Here is a 20,544-nt window from a genome sequence, read left to right as displayed (position 1 = left end):
CTTTTGAGAATCGAAGGCATTGTGTGTTCATCCAGGCCCTTGGTAACTTGGCTTGACTTTAGCCACGCACAAAAAAATATTTGCTGCCTTCCCACTCCTCCTGAATCATTTGAGGAAGGCGAACACTGACAGGGTGGCAGGATGCAATTTGCCCGATGGTTCTGAATAATTTGTAGTCTGTTGCCCTGAACAAATAGCTCAACGTTATTATTTAGCCAATGGGAGTCACTTGGGAGCAGAAGGCGGACATTCAGCCCACCTAGCCCGCTTTGCCATTCAATATGACCAAGGCTGATGGTCCACCTCAATATTGTGGCTGGCACGGTGGCACAGTGGTTAGCACTGCTGCCTCGCAGCGCCAGAGACCTGGATTCTCAGGCAATTGTCTGTGTGGAGTTTGCACATTCTCCCTGTGTCTGCGTGGGTTTGCTCCCACAGTTCAAAAATGTGGAGGTTAGATGAATTGGCCATGCTAAATTGCCATAGTGTTAGGTGTAGGAGAATAGGTCTGGGTGGATTGCTCTTCGGAGGGTTGGTGTGGACTTGTTGGGCAGAAGGGCCTGTTTCCACAAGTAATCTAATCTAATGTTTTCTCCCTCAGTGTTTCCATATTGACTTTACACTATCAGTCTATCAATCCCTACACAACGTTCCTAACTATACTTAAAATCTGAGATACTGGGAAGGGCTTTTGCTCCTCACATGCTGCCTGACCTGCTGTGCTTTTCCAGCACCACTGTCTTGACTCTGATCTCCAGTATCTGCAGTACTCGCTTTCACCTGGAAAATTCTAATGATTCATCACCCTCTGAGCAACATAATTTCTCCTCATCTCAGACTTAAACGGAATCCCCGTATTTTTAAATTTTGCTCTCTGCTTCTAGGTTTCCCTACGCTGGGAGGAATATCTGATTTGCATATTTTTGTTTCAAATTCATTCATTCACAAGATGTGAGCATCACTGGCTGGGCCAGCATTTATTGCCCATCACTAATTGCCCAGAGGGCAGTTAAGAGTCAACTACATTGCTGTGGGTCTGGAGTCACATGTAGGGCAGGTCAGGTAAGGATGGCAGATTCTCCCCCTAAAGGGCATTAGTTATTCAGATGGGATTCATGGTCATCATTAGACTCGTAATTCCAGATTTTTATTGAATTCAAATTCTAGAACCTGCTGTGGCAAGATTTGAACCTTCCCTAGTTGATCGTTTACTGCGTTTACCGTATTTAAGAAGTTTTATCCACTGCCAGAGGGGACACTAATTGGTGATGCACTTCTTTATTACATTAGATTACTTACAGCATGGAAACAGGCCCTTCGTCCCAACAAGTCCACACCGACCCACTGAAACACAACCCACCCCCCACATTTACTTAATACTACGGGCAATTTAGCATGACCCATTCACCTGGCCTGCACATTTTTGGACTGTGGGAGGAAACTGGAGCACCCGGAGGAAACCCACGCAGACACGGGATTAATGTGCAAACTCCACACAGTCAGTTGCCTGAGGTGGGAATTGAACCTGGGTCTCTGGCGCTCTGAGGCAGCAGTGCTAACCACTGTGCCACCGTGCCGCCCACATAAGGGGTCCGCGCTGAGGCCCCAGTGGTTGCCTGTCCCAAACCTATTTAGTAAGCACTGCTTTTGCCAGTAATTTATAACTTTGTTGGGGTTCTGGGGTGGGGCTTGCTGGTCATTGACCTCTGCTCAGGGCATTCGGAGGGGGAGGGGTGGAATTCTTGGCGATGTCAGAAGGCTGACGGAATCCTTGTTTCCTTTACAGTTGGTGACTCTGCGAGGTGTTCGGAAGACGTTGATATGAATGTGGTTCGACTTTGCTTCCAGGCCTTTATCCAAGAGACGAACTTGGCCCTAGCCCCTGTCCTGTCGGATCCTATCTACGACAAAAGTACGGAAGACATTGAGGAATTCATCTTTTTTTTTGGTTTATGCACCTATTTTTCAGTTGGCATGCTCCCTCAGTCCAAAATCTCCACGCTATGTCTCTTCCTTCCCAATTCACACAAACTTAAGAATTAGGTGCAGTGAGCCATTCGGCCCCTCTAGCCTGCTCCACCATTCAATAAGGCCGTGGCTGATATGTTTGTGGCCACAGTTCCACATTCCCAACTGCCCCTGACTCCCTTGTTTCTAATAAATCGATCTACTTCTGCCTTGCATAAATAAAAAGAACAGTACAACATTTAAGAAATATTTAAATACGCTGTGGCGTATGAGGCTATGGGTTGTATAATATGGAAAGGAGCATCAAAACACAGCCACTACCCATGGGCTAGTCCCAGCCAAGGGCCAACAATTCATAGAATCCCTATGGTGTGGAAACAGGCCATTCAGCCCATTGAGTTCACACCACTCCTCTGAAGAGCATCCCTTCCAGACTCAATCTACCACATTTCCCATAGCTAACCCATGCATCTCTGGACACTGCAGGGCTATTTAGCATGGCCAATCCACCCTAACCTGCACATCTTTGGACTGTGGGAGCAGAGCAGGGCACCTACAGGAAACCCTGTCTGCCACAGACAGTTGCCCAAGTCTAGAATTGAACCTGGGTCCCTGGTGCTGTGAGGCAGCAGTGCTAACCACTGAGCCACTCTGCCGCCCTAATTATGCAGATCCATTCCTGAGTCTGCTTTCTTCTTTTCGTTATGTACTGAAGTGCTTTTTCATACAGCTGAACTTTTTCTTCCCCATTACCAAATCAGCGTGACATTTTATTCCTTCATTTATTAAGCAGTAAATCACCCATGTAGCTAATTGGTTATTGACATGCAAGGCCTGTTAAGGACAATGCTAAGTGCCAGAAGGTGAGGGGGGAAGTAGGGAGAGAGGGAAGCAGAAATAAAGCACTCCCACAAGTTGTGGTGCCCTGTGTCTCTCTAGAGGCATCAAGAGTATTGATTGACACTGCACACTCCCTCTCCAAAGTTACTCTGGAATCTGGGTCAACCAGCTTTCTTTTATATGTCTGGAAGTGTTGTCACACAGAACTGAATGATGTTCCCACCACCAAATCACTGTGACTCTTCTGTTTTTGTTTTAAGTATTAACCACCCAGCAACAACCACCCGTGCAGTCAATTAGAGGATTATCTGCAAAGGCCACTGGCTATGCTTTCTAAAGGGCTCGGGTGATACGTTCCAATTGGACAGACTGTTGCCAAGGGAAGTCATATACAACAAAAACAATGGGGAGATTAATCAGTGATTCCCAATGTGATGGTTTACCACGTTGCTGGAAAATGGGATTGGAATAATTAGATGGGTGTATTTGACTAGCGCATACTTGATGGGCCGAAGGGCCTTTCCCTCTGTTGCAGACCTCTATAACTTTAATGTAGAGATATGGTTTCTGCCATTCACCATTCGCTTTGTTAGGTAGGTGGAGCTAGATAAACATCTCCTCTGTAACCTCACTATTTCTGTCACCAATTTGCAAACAGCAAGATTCCGCAAATTGCAATGATATCCACAGCTCAATTTTTTTTTGAAAAGTTGCTGGGGTCATAAATGCTGAGGTCCGTGTGCACTGTGGCTAATTTTCCCAGCTCTTCTATGGAAAAGCCACCGTGAGATCATTTGCTGCCACCAGTGAGGGGAGATCAGGGATGGGGAGGGAGGCTCATATGGGATGAGACATTGACAATGAGCCTCCCTCCCCATCCCTGATCTTCTCTCACTGGTGGCAGCAAATGATCTCTCGGTGGCTTTTCGGGTGAGACGTTAACAAAGACCGCGCCTCAGACAATGCAGCACTGCCTCAGGGCCGCGGTGGGATTATGTGGTCAAGTCTCTGGCCTGAAACTTGAATCTACCACCTGCTGTTTTGGCAAATAGTCCCTCGGTGATACAGAACTTAGAGATCTTTTGGTCCATCTCGTCCATGCTAACAATATCCTAAATTAATCTAGTCCCATTTGCCTGCATTAGGCCTATATCCCTCTAACCACTTCCTGTTCATATACCCATCCAGATGCTCTTTAAATGCTGTAATTGTACCTGCCTCCACTCCTTCCTCTGGCAGCTCATTCCGCACACGCACACCACCCTCTGAATGAAAAAGTTGCCCCTTAAGTTCCTTTTAAATCTTTCCCCTCTCAACTTAAACCTATGCCCTCTATTTTTGGTTTCCCCTACTCTAGGGAAAAGACCGTGTCTGTGGCCCTGCCCCTTTGTGTATTGCTTGGGGTGGGGTGGGGAAGGAAAAGAGACATACTATCAAAGCTTTTCACTTTGAACTGATCAGGACAGAAACACAAGAATACCAAATTTCAAAGGGAGCAACAATTTAAACTGCATGAGCAAAGTGTGTGGATTGGTTGGCCAGTTGACTCTAGTTGAGGCTCTGCCCTGAGCCTGTGGAATTCTCTATCACAGAAAGCAGATGAGGCCAAAACGTTGAATGTTTTCAAGAAGGAGATAGATCTGGTTCTCGGGGCTAAAGGGATCAAAGAGTGAGAAGGGGAAAGTGGGAACGGTGGACCGAGTTGGATGAGCCAGGATTAAATGGAATGGTGCAGCAGGTTGAAGGGCCGCATGGCCTACTCCTGCTCCTATTTTCTATGTTGCTAAGAATCCACTGAGTTTTTTTTTGTCCCTACACAACTGTTTAATTCAGAAAAAAGATGCAATGCCTGGACATGTTCCTTTTGCCTACAGAGGACACTTCCCTGTGTGAGCCACATTGCTGGATTTACAGTCAGGTTTGCAAACCACTGCTGCGAGGGTGCAGATTTCCCGGGGCTACGGTGATTTTGTAGGGTTTACTTTCAAAAGCAGTTCCCAACAACAAAGTTCATTCGTTTAGCATCACTAAAATAAAGCATCTCATGGCTGAAATACAAGAAAGAATGACCAAATGAATGAAGTTAAAAATCACGCAACAGCAGGTTATAGCCCAACAGACTTAATTGGAAGCACTAGCTTTCGGAGCACTGCTTCTTCATCAGGTAGGTTTCCTGATGAAGGGCGTTTTCCGAAACGTCGATTTTCCTGCTCCTCGGCTGCTGCCTGACCTGCTATGCTTTTCCAGCACCATTCTGATCTAAACTAAGATAGGTTTAAGGGACTAGCTGAGAGGAGGAGAGGTTTATATAGATAACATCGGGGCTTAGGGCCCAGGTAGCTTATGTCAGGACAGCCAATAGTGGAGCGATTGAAATCGGGGATGTGAAAGAATTGGATATGTGGAGATTTTGTTCCTAACATTGAACTCACAAAGCTCAATATTTCACTTCTAGAGGCGACTAACACTTCAGAGCTGCGAATCTGTCGCCTGAACAAAGACAATGGGGTCTGCACAGGAGGGGAGGAGCTGTTTCTCCTGTGTGACAAGGTGCAGAAAGGTATTTACATTCATCCTGTGGTTCTGCTGAAAGGCAATTATTCCTGAAACGTTAACTCTGTTTGACTCTCTGCACACGCCGTCTCATCCATTAAGTTTCTGCCTTCAGTTTTATTTCCCACACCTGACATTTGTATTTTGCATTTACGGTTTTGATATCCTTGATAACATTGTGACAGCAGGCAATGATGACAGACACAATCAGGTTTGTGGTTCTGAGAATATTCAAAGTGTTTCAGGTAGTTGGTTGGGTGAGGATCATTTGAAGGTGCCGGTGTTGGACTGGGGTGGACAAAGTTAAAAATCACACAACACCAGGTTAAAGTCCAACAGGTTTAATTGGAAGCACTAGCTTTCGGAGCGCTGCTCCTTCATCAGGTGGTTGTCATACTGCCAAAGCTTTTCACTTTGAACTAATCAGGACAGAAACACAAGAATTCCAAATTTCAAATTGTCAACCACTCGATGAAGGAGCAGTGCCCCAAAAGCTAGTGCTTCCAATTAAACCTGTTGGACTATTACTGCTGCTGTGTGATTTTTAACTTGCATGATGAAGCAGTCTTATAGTTGTTTTACTTGCTGCGGTGGCTGTAATATCTGCATGTAGCTTTTCAGCTAAAGCAATAACTTGGACTTGTGAGGTATCTTAAGTGAATTGAAACGTTCTAAAGAGCATCACAGACAGACATTACAGAAAAAAATGAAATATGACACCAAGCGACATGAAGAGATATTAGGACAGTGGTCCAAAAGCTTGGACAAAGAGGCAGGTATTAAAGGAGCCAAGTGATGTAGTGGTTTAGGAAGAGAATTCCCCTCCTTAGGGGTTCACACCAGCTGAAGAAACCACCACTAATGCTGTTGTCCTTGAAAGAGACCAAACTTGAAGGAGGCCAGATATCTCTAGGAATTGTAGAGTGGGAGGAGATGAGAGATAACGAGAAGGGCAAGGAGGTGGAAGGGTTTTAAAATGTGGCTGAGTGTTAAAATTGACTCATTGCTTATTGGCTGCCAGTGTAGTCAGCAATCTCTGGAGTAATAGGGGGACGGGACTTGGTATGTGTTTGGATATGGGGCAGCAGAGTTACAAAGAGACACAGGGACAGGAGAAGGCCACTCAGCTCCTTAAAGCTATTCATTCAATTAAATCCTAGCCAATTTATACCTTAACTCATTAAAAACTGGAAGAATTGTGGATGCTGTAAATGGGAGACAAAAAACAGAAGTTGCTGGAAAAGCTCAGCAGGTCTGGCAGCACTGGTTTCAGGTCCAGTGACCCTTCCTCAGAACTCCGTTAACTCTGATTTCTCTCCACAGGTGCTGCCAGACCTGCTGAGCTTTTCCAGCAATTTCTATTTTTGTCTGTATCCTAACTCTATCTGTTTCGGTTCCATCTGCCCAAACAAAAATCTATTGCTCGCTTTGACCTTTGGCAGGAGAGTGTTCCATATCTCCACTTCTCTTCCTGTGAAGAAGTGCCTCTTGATACCACCCCTGAATGGACTGGCCCTTATTGTAATGTCCACCCCTTCCCTTGTTGCAGAAACACCAGAACAGGAGTAGGCCATCAAGCCTGCTCTGCCATTCTGTTAAGTCAAGGCTGATATCTACCTCAATGCCAATTTCCCATGCTGCTTCCATTTCCTATAACGTCAATATTCTGTGGAAATGTTTTAATTTCTGTCTTGAGCTTGGGGTAGAGAAGTTCCAAGATTCCCCATCCTCTAGGTGAAGAAAGTCTTCCTCATCTCAGTCTTCAATGATGCATCCCTTTGGCTGAGATAATGTTCCCCTTGCTGTAGACGGTATATCTCATCTATGTTCACCCAGTCATAGAATCCCTACAGCATGGAAACAAACCCTTTGAGCCAGCACGTACACACCGACCCTCTCTGAAGAGTAACCCCCAACCAGACTCATCCCCCTATTACTCTACATTTACCCCTGACTAATGCACCTAACCTACACATCTCTGAACATCAAGGGGCAATTTAGTATGGCCAATTCACCATAATCTGCACATCTTTGTATTGTGGGAGGAAAATGGAGCACCCGGAGGCAACCCACGCAGACACTGGGAGAATGTGCAAACTCCACACAGACAGTCACCTGAGACTGGAATCGAACCCAGGTCCCTGGCACATGAGGCAGCAGTGCTAACCACTGAGCCGCCCCCTCTGTCTCAGAGAATTTTTGGATTAATTGGGTCAGCCCTCATTCTTTAAAACTTTAGGGAATACAGGCCGAATCTCCTCAATCTCTCCTCAGACAACAATCCCGTCATCCCAAGGATTAATCTGACAAGCCTTTGGTGCTCTTCCTCCTTGGAAAAGAAGACTAAGATTGTGCACTGTACTCCAGGCACGTCTCTCCTAGCATCTATACAATTGCAGGGAGACAGCTTCACTTAAATCCTCTTGTAATGATGATGGCAAATGCACAGTTTGCCTTTCTAATTGCTTTCTGCACCTGCATGAATGATAACTGAGTGACTCATGAGCAAGAACACTCAGGTCCCTTCTTGACTGTTACATGTCCCAACCCCTCTCTCCCCATGCAAGAAATATTCTGCCTTTCCAGTATTTTCCTACTAAAATTAGTAAGTTGTTCACGTTATCATCCATCTCCCATGTTCTAGCCCATTTATTTAGCCTGCCCAAGCCCTTCTACAGCCTCTATACATCCTGTTCACAACTCCCACCCGGATTGGGGTCATTGGCGAATTTGGAAATTAGTCTTCACATCATTCGTACGTATTGTGAATAATTGTGGACCTAGCACTGACCCTTGTGATACCCCATTAGTTACCACCTACCATCGTGAGAATGATCCGTTTACTCCTGCTCTCTGCTTTCATTTTGTTTCACCAATTCTCGATCTTTTTTCTCCCAATCCCATATGGTGTAATTTTATTTAGTGGCCCGTGTGGGGCCTTATCGAAAGCCTTCCCAATGCACCACATCCATTGGATCTCCCTTATTAATGCTGTTAGTGACATCCTCAAAAAAACACCAAAAGGTTTGTTAAATAGGATTTCCCTTTTTTAAATCCTTGTTGACTCTGTCCAATTTTATCAATCTTTTTGAACAGTCCAGTTATTTATAATACACTCTGACATTTTCTGTACTGATGTCAACAAACATGTCCACAGAATTTCACTCCTTTCATCTTTCTTCCTTCTTATATTGGACTTACATTCTATAACTCCCTGCCTTCCCTGCCTCTACCGACTCTATGTAAAACTCTTAGCAATGCTTTGGAGATGCCGGTGTTGGACTGGGCTGTACAAAGTAAAAATCACACAGCAGCAGGTTATGGTCCAACAGGTTTAATTGAAAGCACTAGCTTTCAGAGCGCCGCTTCTTCATCGGGTGGTTGTGGAGATTAAGATTGCAAGACACAGAATTTATAGCCAGGGAGATAGTTTGATAACATCCTGAGTGTCCCTAAGCTTTGCTTTTTTAAAAAAAATGTTGGATAGTAGGGACAGGAGAGATGTGAAAGAAGTCAAATTGTGAACGCTAGAGGGTGGGGAGAAAGCATATCTTTTCAATAATCTTCTCTTCCTCATGCAGAAGATATTGCCGTCGTCTTCTCAAAAGGCAACTGGGAAGCGAAGGGAGTCTTCTCCCAAACCGATGTTCACCGGCAGATCGCCATAGTCTTCAAAACGCCGCCGTACTGTGACATCGACATCCAGGAACCTGTCACCGTGAGGCTGCAGTTGTACCGCCCCTCTGATAAGGAATACAGCGAGTGCTTTGAGTTCCGTTACCTCCCAAAGCTAAATGGTAACGTACCGAAACAGATCGGCAAACTCCTGAGTGTTAACGAACGCGTGGGATGGGATAGCTTGGGTCAAGAGCAAAGTCAACGATAGAATCTATTTGTTGCATCTATCCTCCCACATTCGCTTTCTCTTCCCTGTTGGGCAGTGATTGGAAGGATTAACAGACTGATTAACAGCATCACATTCTTCCATTGCCAAGAAACTCGAACCCACAGCCTCTGGCTCAGGGACAGGGACACCACCACCACACCAACAGACCACCTAATGGGGTAGAATAGAGATGCAGCAATAGGAGAACTTTGAGCGATGCCAATGTGCGAACTGCTGCACATGAGCTGAATATGTCTGAGACGTATGTACAAACAAGCAAGTTAGGAGTAGGCCATTCAGCCCTTCGAGCTTGCTCCACCATTTAATAAGACCATGGTGGCACAGTGGCTCAGTGGTTAGCACTGGGTTCGATTCCACCGTCAGGTGACTGTGCAAACTCATACAGACATTCTCCCTGTGTCTGTGTGGGTTTCCACTGGGTGCTCTGGCTTCCTCCCACAGTCCAAAGATGTGTGGGTTAGGGTGAATTAGCCGTGCTAAATTGCCCCATAGAGTCCAGGGATGTGTTAGTTAGGGTTAAATATAAAGTAATAAGGTAGGGGAATGGGTTTGGGTGGGATACTCTTCAGAGGGTGAGTGTGGACTTGTTGGGCTGAAGGGCCTGTTTTCACACTGTAGAGATGCCATGATCTATTGTGGAGCTGAGTGGAACCTCAGCTCCATGTTCCCACCTACCCCCGATAATGTTTATCCACTCGATTATCAAGAATTGATATTTAAAGGCTCTTCTTCCACCAACTTTTCAGGAAGAGAATTCCAAAGACTCATCACCTTCTTTGAGAAAGAAAAAATGTCTTAAATGGGGCAATCCCTCATTTTAAAATTGTTCCAGATTCTCCCATGAAAAAAATCCTCTTCACATTTACATGTTCAAACCTCCTCAGCATCTTGCATGTTTAAATCAGTTATAGAATTGCATAGACACGAGGAGGCCATTGGGCCCTTAGGCTGTCTCCCCAGTCACACTATTGGATGATTTTCACTCCCTCGTGTTCCTGCCCCCATGGTCCTGCAAACATTTTGAGTTTTAAATTTACCCACAATGCCCTTCAGGCAGCCATTATTGTATTTGTCTCTACTGCTGCCTTAAACAATGGGTTCCAGATTGCATCAGGTCAACCCTTTGAGCTGAAGGGCACAGTATAAATATTTGGGATGGTCATGCGCAAGTTTTTAAGGTGGTACTCTGGGAAGGTGGTCTGTGTGATTACCCTCTGCTGTTTCTGCTTTCTGACAGATGCCTATGGAGTTCGGAGTAAATGCACGAGAAAGATCAAGTTCCCTTCAATCAACGCCTTAATGGGTGAGTCCTGAGTTCAGTGCTGTCTGGATTTAATCATTCACGTCTGCTTTGGCTCTGTTGAATGGATGGGTTCATTTGGAATTGTTGTGGTGTCATCCGTGGTATCTCAACTCTTCCTGTGCCCTGAGTGCAGTAGAAGACACTGAGGAGTTTAACAGGGAAGCAGTGATGTATAGCCAACAGAATAGGTGGCGTTAAGATGGTGGTGTTAGGTTCTTTTCCTGAGGTTTCATTCATGAGATGCAATCCGCACAGACCAATTGCTGCAAACAGTAAAAGTTTATTAAAGCCTGTACAAGCTAGGTGACCCCCATCCCCCCAACTGTGACATTCTTCGGTCTCACGAAGGTGAACCAAAATGAGGCCTTGAATAAAGGAAAGACACCCCTGTTATACAGGTCAGTCAGTAATGCTCACAGATACTCTGGCCACTCCCAGCCCCCATAACCTCCTGTTACCCCAGGTGCAACGGTAGGATGAGGTCATAATGATAATGTAAATGTAAATGCCCCAATCCTGGGGAATCATTATGCAAACGATTTATTGACTCATTCTCCAAGACGATGGTAGGTGTGATATGTCCTAGCTTCAGGGTGGCCCTACAAAGGAGTTCTGGCTCTGCTACTTCCCCGGACAATACTTCAGTAAATGAATATTAATAAAAATGATTACAATTTCAGTTCAAGGGGGTTGAAGAATTTTCCAAGGCATACAGAGTGGCACAAGGGGAGAATGTTACAGGGATACGACCCTGGAGGTCTGCACAGTGATGGGTGAAATGACAGAGAATGTATCTTTTATGAATTCATTGATGGGATGTGGACACCACTGGCTGGGCCAGCATTTATTGCCCATCCCTGATTACCCTGAGGGCAGTTAAGAGCCAACCACATTGCTGTGGGTCTGAAGTCCTACGTAGACCAGACAAGAATGGCAGTTTCCTCCCCTAAAGATAATTAGTGAACCAGACGGGTTTTTCCTGACGATCAACAATGGATTCACGGTCATTATTAGACTCCTATATCCAGATTTTTATTGAAGTCAAATTTCACCGTCTGTCAACATAGGATTCAAATCCAAGTGCCTCAAACCTTACCTCAGTCTCTGGATTAATAGTTCAGCGATAATACCACTAGGCCATCACCTCTCCTTCTCAAGGGCAATTAGGGATGAGCAATAAATGCTGGTTTTACCATTGGTACCCTCCATATCTTATGAATTTTGAAGAAAGGGAACTTTTAGAAGTCAGAATTAATGGCATAGTGGGACTAGTAATTCAGAGGCCCAAGCTAATCCTCTGGCTACATGGGTTCAGAACCCACTATGGAATTCAAATCTAATTAATTCACAAATCTGCAATTATAGAATCCCTACAATGTGGATTAGATTAGCTTAGATTAGATTACATTACTTACAGTGTGGAAACAGGCCCTTCGGCCCAACAAGTCCACACCGACCCACCGAAGCCCATACCCCTACATTTACCCCTTTACCTAACACTACGGGCAATTTAGCATGGCCAATTCACCTGACCTGCACATCTTTGGACTGTGGGAGGAAACCGGAGCACCCGGAGGAAACCCACGCAGACACGGGGAGAACGTGCAAACTCCACACAGTCAGTTGCCTGAGGCAGGAATTGAACTCGGGTCTCTGGCGCTGTGAGGCAGCAGTGCTAACCACTGTGCCACCGTGCCACCTGTCGAATCCACACCAACCCTTCGAAGAGCATCCTATCCAGACAAACCTTATCCCTGTGGCCCTGCAATTCCTATGACCAATCCATCCAATCTTTGGACTGTGGGAGGAAACCGGAGCACAAGCTTGTCTCTGCTGTGGTGATCACAAAACTACCATTGACTGTTGTTTTAAAAAAAACCCCACCTGGCTCACTAATGTCCTTTTGAGAAGGAAACCGCCATCTTTAACCAGTCTGGCCTACACGTGACTCCAGACCCACAGTGACGTAATTGAATCTTGACTGGTCAAGCTAAGCCAGTCTATTCAAGGGGCAATTTGGATTGGACAACAAATACCAGCCTTGTTGGCCAAGTCCACACCCCCTGAATAAATTTCTTTAAAGTACATTTTTATCAGCTGGTAAGTGTGACCCTGGACAGGTCAAGATCAGGTCAAAGGCCAACGTTTGGGTGGGTTTGACCAGAACAGCTGGAGCACCCCCAATTCTTCACCAAGTAGCCCAGGGCCATTATCATCTGAGACTGTAGCCAGGAAACTTCCAAAAGATGACATCCCAGCGAGTGACTCCTCGCAATGTCCCACCCAGGTTGGGGCCTTCAGTTGCCACAGTGAGATTTGAACCCTAACAACCTGAAGCTTTTCCCAGGGTGACAGAAATGAATGCTGAGCAAACCGCCATACTGTTCAACAAATCTGGTTTCCAGCAAAATGATAAGATCCTGCAATTTAAAGTTACTTTTCTTTCTTTCATTTGACAGGATCCAATTTAGCTTCATCAGAACCAGTAACACGGTTAAAGAATCAAGGTAAGTTTGACTTGAATGATGCCTGGCTACACAGCTGTGAAAATGTGTTGCTGGAAAAGCGCAGCAGGTCAGGCAGCATCAGAGGAGCAGGAGAGTCAACGTTTCGGGCATGAGCCCTTCTTCAGGAATCGTGCCCGAAATGTTGACCCTGCTGCGCTTTTCCAGCAACGCATTTTCAGCTCTGATCTCCAGCATCTGCAGTCCTCACTTTCTCCTTTTGGCTACACAGCTCATCAACAGAACTCGCATTTATATAGTACCTTGATTGTAACAAAACAGTGCAAGGCACTTCACAGGTCACCTCGCCACAAAACTAGACGTGAGATGACCAAAAGCTTTGTCAGAGAGCTAGGATTTTAGGAGTGTCTAAAAGAAGGAGAGATTTTGGGAGGGAATTCCAGATGGGGACCGGAGATTAGATTAGATTACTTACAGTGGAAACAGGCCCTTCAGCCCAACAAGTCCACGCCGAAGCGCAACCCACCCATACCCCTAACACTACGGGCAATTTAGCATGGCCAATTCACCTGACCCGCACATCTTTGGACTGTGGGAGGAAACCGGAGCACCCAGAGGAAACCCACGCAGACACGGGGAGAACGTGCAAACTCCACACAGACAGTCGCCTGAGTCGGGAATTGAACCCGGGTCTCTGGCGCTGTGAGGCAGCAGTGCTAACCACTGTGCCACCGTGCCGTCTCTGGCTTTCATTAATTACCAGTGCAATCTGTATTGTACCTTCAACCTGCAATTACCTTGCAGTGAGGGGAATGGGCAAAAGTTAGTCAACCAGAGGAGTTAATGTTGTGTTTTACCCCCCTCACTCTCACCCCATCCTTAGGATTCTGATTGGGTGAAGCAGTATTGGTGTAGGGAGAGGGAGGAGAATTAAGCTGTTCAGTTTGAATCAAAGCAGAACTGAACCTTGCATTCTGCCACAAAATAATCCCACGAGAATTGGGAGACTCTGTTTGTACAGTTTCTTTTGTAAACCTTATAAATTAAGACAAGCCATAACATCTCATCTTCAACTCATTGTCTGACGTGGTGTCTATATTGTCCGAGTCCCACCATTGTGTCTATCTCATTGGCTGACACAGTGGTGTCAATAGTAACTCAATATATTAACAGTTCAGCTTCCTTAGTGAAGATTTCAGACCAGGCTGCTCCGGGGCCCCTTGGGAGAGGAATCCTGCGCGAATACGGGTTTTATTATATTTGATGTTTATACATTCCGAGCATGTAAGAGACTTAGGTATACACTCTGGTTAGTTATAGGTTAGATTAGTAGAAAGTTGAGTTTTTTTTTCTTTCTTTTTTTGTTTCTTTTTTTTTCTCTTTTTGTTTTCTTTCTTTCTCTTTTCTTTGTTAAATTATGACTATTGTATATATGATTTAATTGTACATCAATGTTTGTATTTGAGAGTTTTGTTTATTTTTGTAAATTTGCAAAAATGTTAAATTTCAATAAAAATATCTACAAAAAAAAACAGTTCAGCTTCCTGATCCTGACTAAGACTCTGCTTTTCAATTTGTTTCACCAACAGCTTCCAGTTTTACCCAGCCGGACCCACCAGCTATCCCGATGAAACAGACCATCAAGAATCGAGGTAACTTCGGTTGCGGAAGCTGCTTAGTTCATGACTTGAAGGGAGGGAGGGTTACATGAAATGGGCTCTGTAGGTGGTCACCACGAGCAGACCTGCCCTGAGTTACCAGTGACCAGACGTGAGGATGCTATCGACAAAATCAAGTTGAAAGTAGGGGAGGAAAGGGAGCAGTTGATGACCAGAAGAGTCAATCACTTCCATGTCCTCCACCGTGCCCCTTTACTGCAAGAGTTGACTGTTTGCAGAGATATCAGTGAGATGGAAGATTAAATTGGCCAATTCAGTAAGCTAAGACCATAAGACAGACCAGCAGAAGTAGCTCTTTGAGTTCTGCTCTGCCATTCAATGGGATCATGAATGATCTGGCAATCCTCAACTCTGCCTTCCTGCCTTACCCCATCACCCCTCGATTCTCTTCCTGATAAACAACCTATCTCAGCCTTGAATATACTTAAGTACCCAGCCTCGACAGCCCTTTACGACAAGACCATGAGACATAGGAGCAGAAATGAGGCCATTCAGCCCATTGAGTTTACTCCGCTATTCGATCACTGCTGATAAGTTTCTCCTGTTTTCTCCCTGTAACCCTTGATCCCTTTAACAATCAAGAACCTATCTTTAAGACCCGGCTTGCCTTCCACCACAACTCCTTTGGCCCACTTTGGCTCCATATTTCTTGCCCACCCAGACTCTTTTGGCTTCAGTCTTTCTGATTTGCTCTAGCAGCATCCACAGCACTTTTCCCAGGGACAGCGAGCTCTCCATTCCTACCTTCCCTTTCTGTTGGGAGAATTGCTTTTGGACGTCACAATCAGCCGCGTTCTCATCCAATGTTTCCATACACATCTCACTCTAAGAGACTGACTGACCATATTCTGACCTCCATCAAATTCTCAAACCTCCCTCCCTTTGAAGGGGGATGTCCTGGGTTGGTAGGGTACCCTGCCAAGCAACTCCCGCCACCTCCCTCACCCCTACCACCCACAATCTATGGGCGCTGAGGCCAATTTCAGCTGTTGCCACTGTGCAGGAGAACCTTTTGAAAAGTAGATCCATTTGGTTTTCATTCCAGACAGATTGCAGTGGGTTACCAAGATGGCTGACCATCACCTTCTGTAGGGTAATTTGGGTCAGCAACAAACTCTGGCCGTGACCATGACAAAAAATCTGAATAACCAATGTCTCCAAGCTACTGTTCACTGGAGCTCCGAGTGCCTCCGCTAAAATGCTCCAGAGTGCCTCCATTAAAATGGACCAGCGTGCGTCCGTTAAAATGCTCCAGGGTGCGTCCGCTAAAATGGTCCAGGGTGCGTCCGCTAAAATGGTCCAGGGTGCGTCCGCTAAAATGGTCCAGGGTGCCTCCGTTAAAATGGTCCAGGGTGCGTCCGCTAAAATGCTCCAGGGTGCCTCCGCTAAAATGGTCCAGGGTGCGTCCGCTAAAATGGTCCAGGGTGCCTCCGCTAAAATACTCCAGGGTGCCTCCATTAAAATGGTCCAGGGTGCCTCCGCTAAAATACTCCAGGGTGTGTCCGCTAAAATGGTCCAGGGTGCCTCCGCTAAAATGCTCCAGGGTGCGTCCGCTAAAATGCTCCAGGGTGCGTCCGCTAAAATGGTCCAGGGTGTCTCCGCTAAAATGGTCCAGGGTGCGTCCGCTAAAATGGTCCAGGGTGCCTCCATTAAAATGGTCCAGGGTGCCTCCGTTAAAATGGTCAGGGTGCCCATGTTAAAATTCTCTCTCCTTTATGTTTTAATCTAAACTCGAAAGAGGGAGTGAGGAAAATTGACTTAATTCGGAAGATCTTCCAGTACGGAAGGAAGCCATTCAACCCATCTTTTAAGTGCCAGCTCATTAAAAGAGCAGTCCAATTTGTTCCGACATCCCCTACTCTCTCACCACCATCCCATAATTTTATTGCCCCTTCCATCGAGGACAGCTCCTTTGTAACGTCTTTGTGCAACTTTAACCCTTAATAATTTTTGATGTGTGCAACATATGAGCAAGCTAAATCTAATTTGAACACGTAACTCATAAAAATATTCTATGATAAAATCATACAGTACAGGCCCTTCAGCCATCGAGTTTGTACTGCCAAAATATGCTACTATCTACACTTGCTGTACTTTCCCACACTAAGTTCATAGCTTTGAATGGTAAGTGTTCATCCAAGTACATTTTAAAGGTTTTGAAGTTGCCTGTTTCAATTACCCTCCCAGGCAGTGCATTCCAGACCCCCACCTCCCTCTGGGTGAAGAATATATTGTGTAATATTGTTAATAAACTTATGGTCATGATGCTGAAACTGATTGAAAATGACAACAGGGGCCGAAGAGGTGAACTGTCCTAGAAACCCCCACTCAACAGTGTATTGCAAAAAAGGATAGTTTGAAATCTAGAAATGTGATCTGGTTTGTGTCAAAACTTTATGTGTGAGTTTTATTATGCTTTTTAAAGCCTGCATCTGCCAAATATGAATCTAATGTTATTAAGAGTTGGAAGTTACATGCTTATGTAAACAGCTTGTATTTAGCAACATCTTTTTCGAAGTTTTGAATCTTCCCCCATTGCCTTTTCAAGCAACAAGATCAAAACTTCTGTTAACTGTTTTGCTGTGTTTGTTTTTAAAGTATCCCGTATCTTCCCCCTGACTCTTTTCGAAATTCTTGTCCTCTGGGTACTGATGCTGCTCAACAGTGAAGGGGCCCACATTTGCATAGCCCATTTGTTACTTTCGGGTTTGTTGTCCTTTGGAATTCGCCGTTGTGATTGGTTGCTTAGCCTTTTTGATGATGTGACTGTTGCCCAATATCGGAGATCCCCTATAACTGACAGCACAACGAAAATCACATTTAGAGAGATGAAAATCTGGGCCACAGGGGATCACTAGATCCCTTGGCATCTCAATGACCAATGAAGAAAGTTCAGTCACTGTGATAATGGGTACTTGACACATTCCCACCAACGCCAGTGTGATAATGAGATACTTTTGTGGACCTGGTTCTATAATCTATCCTCATTAACTGAGGTTCCTCCTCCCAGGAGGGGACTTTTCTGGTTTTTTTTGTCCCCCTCGTTATTTATTTTTTTAAAAAAAGAGGTTGTGACTCCAGGGAGGTGGAGTATGTGGGAATCACATTATCGGAAACATATGAATGTACTGCAGAGAGTACAGAAATACAAGAATAGTTCCAGGCGTGCAGCAAGATTTCGGTGTCCCTTGTACACCAGCTGCTGAAAGTAGGCAGTGAAGAAGGCAAATGGTATGTTGGTCTTCGTAGTGAGAGGATTTAAATACAGGAACAAGAATGTTGTTCAGCAAGAGTCAGGTGTGTGATGGAATACTCCCCACTTTGCCCTGGATGGGGGCAGCTCCAACAACACTCAAGAAGCTCAACACCATCCAGGTCAAAGCAGCCCCCGCTTGATTGGCCCCACATCCACAAACACCCACTGCCTCTGCCACCAACACTCAGTAGCCGCAGTGTGTACCATCTGTAAGGCATACTGCAGCAACTCCCCAAGTAACATCAGACAGCACCTTCCAAAACCCATGCCCACTTCCATCCAGAAGTACAAGGGCAGCAGACACATGGGAACACCTCCTCCTGTAAGTTCCCCTCCGAGCCCCTCACCATCCTGACTTGGAAAAATCGAGAAACGTCAATGATAAGGATAGACAGAAGAAGTTAAGGATTTTCTCTTGGAGAAAGAAGGGCTGAGAGGAGATCTCATAGCAGTTTGCAAAATCATAGGGGGTCTGCATAGATAGGGAGAAGCTGTTCCTGCTCATTTAAAACAAAATATTAGATCATGAAGGGCATGATTAGGTTTTTTTTCCTCAGGGTGAAGGAGTCTAAATTAGTTGGCATAGGTTTATGGTGAGAGGGGAAAGATTTAAAAAGGATCTATGAGACCATTTTTTCATGCAGAGGGTGGTGCATGTATGGAATGAGCTGCCAGAGGAAGTGGTGGAGGCTGGTACAATTACAACATTTAAAAGGCATCTGGATGGGTATATGAATAGGAAGGGTTTGGAGGGATATGGGCCAAGTGCTGGCAAATGGGACTAGATTACTTTAGGATATCTGGTCAGCATGGATGAGACTGACCAAATGGTCTGTTTCCATCCTGCACAACTCTACGACTCAATGATGTGCTAAAGAAGCGAGGGTGATGGGAGGAACCTTTTTCACTCCGTGAGTAATTAGGGTCTGGACTGCACTGCTTGGAAATGTGGGGGAGGCAGGTTCAAGTCAGGAGGGTATTGGGTAGTTTTTTGGATAGAAATGGTGTGCAGGAAAAGATAGAAGGTTGGCACTGGGGGAAAGAACCAGTGCAGGTATGATGGGCTGATTGGCCTTTTTTTGCACTGTAATAATTGAGGAGTTCTGTGATCTGACTGATTTTCCTCACAACAGATTTCCAATTCCCGGCTAACATGGACGTTGGATATAATTTTCAACATGAGGAGGATCAGCTCTATTTGAATCCAGTGACCAAACCTTGGAACTGCTACACCCAGGAAGATTATGCGAGTGCTGTGCCCTACACTGACAATTCCGTGGAAGATTTGCAGGAGGACCCATACAGTCAATGTTACATGAAAGACGAGCCTTTGGACACGACTAATTATGGATTTTACAGCCAATTGGAGGAGCTGCAGAAGTGCCGGGAACCCGAAGGCGTGGGTGCCACCTTTGACACAAATTACAACGTCCTGCCACCTGTTGAAGACCTCCCCATGGCTCCAGCAGGCGGGGACCTCGACAATTACATGCTGAACATGGATTTTGCCAATGGCAGTGAGGAGCTGTCCACCATCTTGGGCAGCAGTATCGCCATGCCCAATGAGCAGCCAGGATCCAAGGGCTGAGTGCTGATTCGCTCGCTGTTGGGTCAGAATACCGGGGGGGGGGGGGGGGGGTGGGGGGGGTGGTGGTGGGTAAGGGGGCGGGTGGCGGGGGATGGTGTATGTGGGAGGGCTGTTGTCATCAGGAAGGGGTGGGTTGAAAGGACAGCGCACTCCACTGCCCTACCCAGCCTCCCATCCCCAACTTGATGCCCGCCCGTGTCTTCAGCTGACTCCCCCTCCGCCCTTTTCCAATCTCGCCCGTTAATGGCCGTGGCTACTTTCCTGCTGACTACTGAGCCCCCGTCCAAACAGCATCCCGTCCAGAGGACCCTCCAATCCCCACCTAGCCTACACATCCCTGGACACTGCAGGGCCTGCCCACCTAACCTACATATCTTTGGTCTGTGGGAAGAAACCAAAGCAGACCCACACTGACACAGTGCAAACCCCCCACAGACAGTCGCCCAGGGTTGGAATCGAACCCAGGTCCCTGACGCTGTGAGGCAGCAGTGCTAACCACTCAGCAGCCCACTGTATTGGTGAGGAAGTGGGAAGGCGGAGACTTGACATTCCAGGGACAACAGCGGGTAGTGCAAGTCCCCACTTCTCTGGGGAAGGGGAGGAGATGGTGCCAGACTATTGGGCACAAGGCTGGCATAGCACTTCCCCTCCTGCATACCTTTCCACAATCCTTTCCCTCAGCCAAAACAAGGAGATTGTGAATTGTCAGCAGATTAAAAGAATGTAGAGTTTGAAGACGTCTTGATACTTAAGATGCCCTTTGAAGTGCCCTTTTGTTCACTGACAGTGGAATTTTAGATCCAGGCTTTGGGATCTTGTTATTCACTTGTTAATTTTTACTAAAACAAATACCTTTCTTATTTTTATAATGGAAGTTGAGAAACTGAAAATGTACCTATTATCTGTGAAGTACTTATGGAACTTTTTTTAAAAAAGAATGTCTCTGTCTACATTTAAGGATTGTTATTTCCAGCTGATTGTGTGG

At 45.7% G+C, this 20,544-nt stretch overlaps 1 protein-coding gene across 2 annotated transcripts in view; it reads left to right on the top strand.

Annotated features, from left to right (window-relative positions):
* LOC132836667 (transcription factor RelB homolog) overlaps positions 1-19,587 on the top strand; it is a 48,860-nt gene extending 29,273 nt beyond the window's left edge. For both annotated transcript variants that reach the window (XM_060856054.1, XM_060856055.1), the window contains exons 6-12: positions 1,787-1,912; positions 5,264-5,368; positions 8,943-9,158; positions 10,506-10,571; positions 13,031-13,078; positions 14,626-14,688; positions 19,105-19,587. In XM_060856054.1, the coding sequence (XP_060712037.1) occupies positions 1,787-1,912; positions 5,264-5,368; positions 8,943-9,158; positions 10,506-10,571; positions 13,031-13,078; positions 14,626-14,688; positions 19,105-19,559 (1,079 nt within the window). In that variant the 3' untranslated portion in view covers positions 19,560-19,587. The remainder of the gene's footprint in view (positions 1-1,786; positions 1,913-5,263; positions 5,369-8,942; positions 9,159-10,505; positions 10,572-13,030; positions 13,079-14,625; positions 14,689-19,104) is intronic.
* The last annotated feature ends 957 nt before the right edge of the window (positions 19,588-20,544 follow it).

The sequence above is a fragment of the Hemiscyllium ocellatum genome, chromosome 47 (genome assembly GCF_020745735.1).
Source record: "Hemiscyllium ocellatum isolate sHemOce1 chromosome 47, sHemOce1.pat.X.cur, whole genome shotgun sequence".
Classification (NCBI taxonomy): domain Eukaryota; kingdom Metazoa; phylum Chordata; class Chondrichthyes; order Orectolobiformes; family Hemiscylliidae; genus Hemiscyllium; species Hemiscyllium ocellatum.
This window is presented reverse-complemented; position numbering and strand designations above follow the sequence as displayed.